General features: G+C 38.3%; 1 protein-coding gene across 1 annotated transcript; it reads left to right on the forward strand.

The window, feature by feature from the left end:
• The first annotated feature begins 279 nt into the window (after positions 1–279).
• Positions 280–6,069, forward strand: LOC134276509 (neuronal PAS domain-containing protein 4-like). The gene is made up of 9 exons (XM_062758758.1): positions 280–425; positions 576–742; positions 862–914; positions 1,533–1,622; positions 1,732–1,914; positions 3,002–3,296; positions 3,403–3,559; positions 3,668–5,091; positions 5,200–6,069. The coding sequence occupies exons 1-9, from the start codon at positions 379–381 to the stop codon at positions 5,229–5,231; spliced, it is 2,448 nt and encodes an 815-aa protein (XP_062614742.1). The 5' UTR covers positions 280–378; the 3' UTR covers positions 5,232–6,069.
• The last annotated feature ends 398 nt before the right edge of the window (positions 6,070–6,467 follow it).

The raw sequence follows: 6,467 nt of genomic DNA on the forward strand, positions 1-6,467 counted from the left end.
GAGATGCAGGTAGAGGTAATACTGAAAATAAAATGTACCAAGGCAATCTTGATATTTTTTTTTAAATAAATAAATATGATTATATGTACCTCTGTAAATCAAAGTAAATGTTGAATTGAATTTTAGTAAATAATTATATTCAAATCATTCCACAAGAATAAATCGATTGTTTTTATAATACAAACGTAGGTATAAAGACATATTGTAATATACACCACGTGATGAAATCAACCAATGAAAATGCTTGGAATGACGTAGATGCGCTTTATATGCCCAAGACCTCCTTTTGTAGGTCATTTGATAGAGTGGTGCATTAAAGAGCGGCTGGTCCGCTTTATTTACAGGAATAGTGTATGTGTTTATGAGTAATTAGTAAAAATGGCTCCTAGTCCTGTCGAAGAGCTGGCTCTTTTGGACCTGGAAAGGTAGGTATTGGTTGTTGTAAAAGGATTTCAGGCATTTTAGTGATGGATAGTTAGGAAAAACAGGAGAATCCTTCAAGTATGTGTTGTGTGTGTATATGTGTGCCAGGAAAAAAGTCCGCCATTGAAGAAAAAATTGTTCCATTCTTTCAGATCAAACAAAGGCGCATCAAAACAACGGCGCGACCAAATTAACAATGAGATTGGAACCATGAGGGATCTCCTGCCCCTCCCTGAGAGTTCAAGACAGCGCCTCTCTCAATTACAAATTATGTCTCTCAGTTGTGTCTTCATCAGGAAATGTAACATCTTACAGAAACGTAAGTTTACAAATGCTGTTTATTATCAATTCTCATGACATCTATTACTTTTGAAACATAAATATCTTCTTTTCTTTTTATCGATGTTTTTAGTGTAAGCGTTATCTATCTATTTTCAGTATTTAATGCCACACCCGGTGGTTCGTCGGATTCACCTTGCGATTTTTCACAGGTAATTTGATCTTAGTTTTTACCTTCATAATCCTCTTTACTTACTCAAGTTCACGTGTGAAAAGAGTGGCCTTACATTTAAAATGTATAGAATTAGTGTGGGTATTTACCTTTCTCATAAATTCAGACATTTACGTCATAGACCTTCGAGGTCAATTTTTTTTCCGCTTCGCTGAGTGATGTATGGCATTCTCCTAGGGAGATGAATTTTTAATTGCGTATACGTAACATGCAAAATACGGGAAACAACGTACATATTAATTCAAAGGTTGACTAGGTATACGGAATAATCACTTGTTTCACATGTGTTATGTATGTGTAGGTCTCTCATGAACTTGTCCTATTTGCCTTCATAGCTACATAACAGCGAACATCTATATATAGCTTACATTGACGTCAGTGGTTAAATGGGGCCTTACAGATATAGAGGAAACGAGCTATCTATCCACAAGAGACTTTGAAAATTACATAAAAAATGTCTAACGAGTAAAAAAAAAAAACCAGTCTGATAGATAATAAAAATCAGGTCTTCCCTCGCCCACTTGATAAATTGTTCATTTTGCTTCGTAATATAGCATCAGAGGTGATCATAAAATTGTTATTAAATTAAATTTTGTAGTCCCTAACCGGGTTTCTGCTGGTAACAACACGAGATGGGAAATTGGTTTACATTTCGGAGAACGTTACGGAATACTTGGGCCATTCAATGGTAAGTAATAATAAACATATTTTAACTAACACCGCACCTTGCTCTAAAACATGCTAAATGACAACTTTCTGTAAACAATATTTTGAATAAAAAAAATTGTATTTTTCAGGTTGATATGAAAACACAAGGAGACAGTCTATTTGATATCGTGGACAAACGCGACCACGGAACAGTGCGCGCTCAACTCTTACACGGGGCCGGAGAAGTTGACCCAGACAAAGAAGTAGCCTTCTTCTGCAGAATGAACATGTCGAGAACCCTCAAGAGACAAGCTGGCTTCGGCGACGTCAAGGTAATATCTTGATTCAGTTTGTTTCTAAACACACTCTATAGCTATTCTCAGCCATTGTGGTGTTTGGTTTCACTAATGCGCTTGGAGAGTTTTCCTGTTAAACTTATGACGTCGTTTGGGGACAAAGCCGGATGTCCTCTTCACTTTATCTCTCATAAACTGTTACCTGTTTCACAAAGATATGGCAAGTTGCCAGGTTAAACTTTGGAAGCAATCCAGTATAACGTTTATCGATCAATGCGCAACTGAATGGGTCACACATAATAAAAACCCCTCAAAGAGCCCATTTATTGTAATTTTATAGCCCACCACTTTAGACGTAAAGAGATCTACTGTAATAGTGAAGTGTGCAACTTGAATGCGCGCTTTGCATAGCTCTATCGATTTTTCCCCCGTTTGTCTAGGTTTAAAAAAAAAATTGCGCTAGCGCAGGCATTTTTAATAAGTTAACCAATACATCTGAAAATTAGTATAAAAAACTATGGCATATTTTTGGACTACTGCCAAACTATAGCCTCGGGGAACGGACAAGAGAATGTATTGGTATGATTAATGATAGTTTCCGGTAACAAATGTACCTTGTCATTGCGTTTATTGCAAACGTTCCGGACCACTGCTTTCTCATTATCATATTTCCCAACGAGACGCCTTATTTTACCGTATATGTATTATTTTTTTAAGAAAATGAACCTGTAAGGTTCATAAGATTAATAAGTGTGACGCATAAGATGTATATGGATTTTCATCATCTAAAGTTATGCCTGCGGGGAATCTTAACCACAAAGGTGTAACAGTGTAACACAGGTAGAAAAATAAGATTTTGTAGCCAAGGTGACTAACCACATTTGCATTTACGCACCTGTTGAACACTTGAAAAACGAATAGTAGCAATTTAGTGAATTGTAAAAGACACTTAAGTTGTGTGTTAAAATTGTATATAGGACGTCATAAGCCAAAAACATAAAACAGAACATATGCTTCTGATAAGATTAGAGGGTTGGGGTGCCGCATTACATGAGAAAGAACACATGTTGTAGGAAAAAAGACCGTGGGAATTAACAATTTTTGATTATTTTTTTTTCATTAGGTGATGCATGTGAAGGGACACTTTGCTACTGTACCAGGGCAGGACCCCGGTACCGAACAACAGGTGTTCATGGCAGTGTGCTCCCCTCTCATCACACCAGACATCAAAGAAAGCCTCATCCAGAACAACACTATGGTTTTCAAGAGTGTACATCAACTCGACATGAATTTCATCGAGTTAACCGAGAACGGAGAATACCATCTTGGGGTTTCCAATGATGAAGTCTGCAACAAATCATGGTACTCTTATCTGCATCCCGAAGACATTTACGAAGCAAGAGAGAAACATGTGCAACGTAAGTTCATTATTTTCTCATTCTTCAGTTACATTATAGCATTCCGTTGTTTCATGTTGGTATGCATATCTGAATTGAAAATAACGTTTTGGAATTTTTCTTACAGTGATAAAATCCCGACATGAAATGGGATGCATGATGACTGTGCGCATGATCACATCAACTAATGAAATTATTTGGGTCAACATCGTCATGCACGTGCGCCAAGCCTTGTTGTCCAACAGTGATGATCCCGTCATCCTCTGCATCAACCAAGTTATCAGGTAATTATCCCAGTTCCTTAAAAATATCTCGTATGACAGAAATTTTAAAAAATGATTAATTTTCTTTAATTAATACACATTTTCAAAAATATATCGTGTATGTTTCAGTGAGAAAGAAGCCTACCAGTTCAAGGTCCAGGGACAGTTGTTTGCCCTGTATGCTGCCCGCTCCCCTGATTTCTTCTTTGGTACTGCTTTCTGTGCTCCTATCACACCCGCCATGGAAAACGTCATGTCCCCACCATCAGGCATTTTGCCATCACCCTTCTTCTCTCGTCAACAACCTTTCGACAACACGCTTCCTGCTCAAACGCCACCATTTATGCAGAATGCTGTTCCTCCAAACCAAACTGCCATGTTCATGAAGAATGGCTACCAACCAAATATCGGACGTCAGGGTCACACAGACACGCTGAAGGCTCTGAAGAGAAAGATTCAAGAAAACTACACTTGCAAACCACCAATGAAAGTTCCGAGAATGGTGAACGGCATCGCAAACAGAAACACTTACTCACCTCCACAAGACACTACCCCACTGCCTTCATCATTCGAAAGCAACATTTACAGAAATTCGTTCGGTCCTTTGGTCGGCGGCGGTGATCATCATCGCGGAATGGGACAAGGGCCCATGCAGGTCATGTACGCCCACAACCTTTCCACTGTTATGATGTCACCGAAGGAGAAGAGTTACATGCCAGATGTTTTCCCGCACAAACCCATGTACGAAGAAAAATGCCTAGAGCAAGTTGTTCCTGACGTCACCGTTCCCGCTTGCTATCTCACACCAGAGCCTTCACCAGTTTCCTCACCGGAACCACCAAAGAAATGTGAATCAGTTCATACTGTTAAAGACGGCAAATTAATTGACCCAGTGCTAATCGCCAAACACCTTTGTGCTTTAAAACAAAAACAGCTTAACCCAAATTCGAACATGAATCCAAATGGTGAACCACGCAAACTCTTGCCGAGCCTTGACGCATTCTACGTTGACTCATTTTTCAATGAAATTGACAATGTTTCGCTGACGAGAGAAGAAGAAATCCGCCTGCTTGAAAATGTTGCGAAGGAGAAAGTCACCATCAAGGAGGAACCCATTGATCAAGATACCTGCAAAGAAACCACCGAACCTCTTACGAATGGCTTCGATATCGAAGAGTTCTTACAATTTACAGAGAAATCCAAAGACGAGGTCGTGCAGGTCAAAGTGGAATCTCGAACTGACGACCAGCAGGTCATGAGCTTCGAGAATTCTCCATCTCCTTCCTCTCCCTACAGCACAATCAGCGCAGCAGACGAGAAGTTCAGCAGCGATGACCTTTCATCATTTGCACTTACGCCGGAATCAGGCTTTGAGAGCGATTCCTTGGATGACGTTTTGGATCCTGACTGCTGGGACTTGGAGTCAGTCAAAATGGACATGTCAATGACGTCCACACAGCCGACTCTTCCCGCATTTAGGATGACCCAAGACCTTCATCCAGAACCTGAGTTGTATCAACTCAAACAACTCATTTCCTCTTGCACGCCAAGTGGTAAGTAATATTTTTTATTATATCAATTAAAATATTTTCAGAAATTTTTAAACAATATTATAAAGTCAAAATGCAAAGATTTTCACGCTTTCTTATTTTCTTTTGTAGGCATGCAGGATTTCACCGAAGACTCCCAGTAGGCCGTTGTGTAAGTTCCGACTTACGATTTTCCTTGTGTATGGCATATTGCCATTTTCTTTCTACTATTTCGTCATCTCCATGCAATCCGCAGGACCGGAGGTAGCCATAGGATTTGACCATTCCGCGAGCCGGAATTCAAACATTTTCGCTGTTTGTTTATATATTTTATGTAAAAAGAAATCGCTGGACGATTTTGTGCAAAGTTCAACGTGTACGTTGATACTGGACACTTTTTTTTATCTTTGATACACTTAATTATTTGTATATGTACTGTTTTTACTGTACTTTCTCGTTTGTTTTGGATGATTGGGCTGGTCTCATCATCTCTTAAATGTGTAGATTTTGAAGTTATCAAACATCTATATATTTTTTGTCAAACGGTATTGTGTAATTAGATCGGTACTTGTACTCTCATTATTTCATTGTAGATTTTTGAAGTTATCAATTATCTATGTCATCTTCATCCCATCATTTTCCCTTTCATTAGCGCTGGTCGTTAATGAAGCCCCCCTCTAAAGATGAAGAATTTGTTCTTGATTTTGACAGAATTTTAACAACACGTTTGTTGGCAATTTTCTTGACTTATCATCAACATTTATCTTTAACGCCGTAATGGCGAACAGGGCTGGTCCCTTCTCCTTGAGGCTGGTACTCAAGCTTTTCTCATGTTTTTAAAATTCATATTTTGCTTAATAGCGTCCACTGATATCCCGCTGGTTCGGGTATCTTTTGCATTTTTTATTGTATCTTATTTTCTGTCCATAAAGTTTGCTTTACTAGGAATTGTACGTTTCAGTTAAGCATGTTTTGATTTTAATAAACATTTAAAAGATTTGTTATTGTGGTTGAGTTGTCAATGAAGAAAATTGACCTATGAGCCTAGACAAACCTATAACATATAACAGACAAACAGCTGTTCATAAACAACAGAATTTCAAAAGGAATGGCGATGTCAGAATTATATAATAACAATTACCGAAAAAAGACCACTTCAGCAACTTGCCAAGTTGTTTCAGAGAAATTGATTTCTAAAAAAAAAAAAAAAAAAAAAAAAAATTTCTTCGCACTTAAAGGGTGCGTATGAGTAGACGTATCTGACAGTAATCAGCAGCGACTGATCCTCATCAAAATAAGGTGTGTTTTGAAACGTGTGTTCGAGGACACTTCATTGGAGCTTTGTCCTGTTTTACATAAGATAACTTACGTCTTACATAAAATAACTTGCGTCAAAAAGA

The sequence above is a fragment of the Saccostrea cucullata genome, unplaced genomic scaffold (genome assembly GCF_032062105.1).
Source record: "Saccostrea cucullata isolate Sc308-1 unplaced genomic scaffold, CSIRO_AGI_Scuc_v1 ctg734, whole genome shotgun sequence".
NCBI lineage: Eukaryota > Metazoa > Mollusca > Bivalvia > Ostreida > Ostreidae > Saccostrea > Saccostrea cuccullata.

Coding starts and splice junctions, on each gene's coding strand:
- LOC134276509 (XM_062758758.1), top strand. CDS start 379: ATGGCTCCTAGTCCTGTCGAAGAGCTGGCTCTTTTGGACCTGGAAAG. Junction 426..575: donor GCTCTTTTGGACCTGGAAAG/GTAGGTATTGGT, acceptor CCATTCTTTCAG/ATCAAACAAAGGCGCATCAA. Junction 3,297..3,402: donor AAGAGAGAAACATGTGCAAC/GTAAGTTCATTA, acceptor TTTTTCTTACAG/TGATAAAATCCCGACATGAA.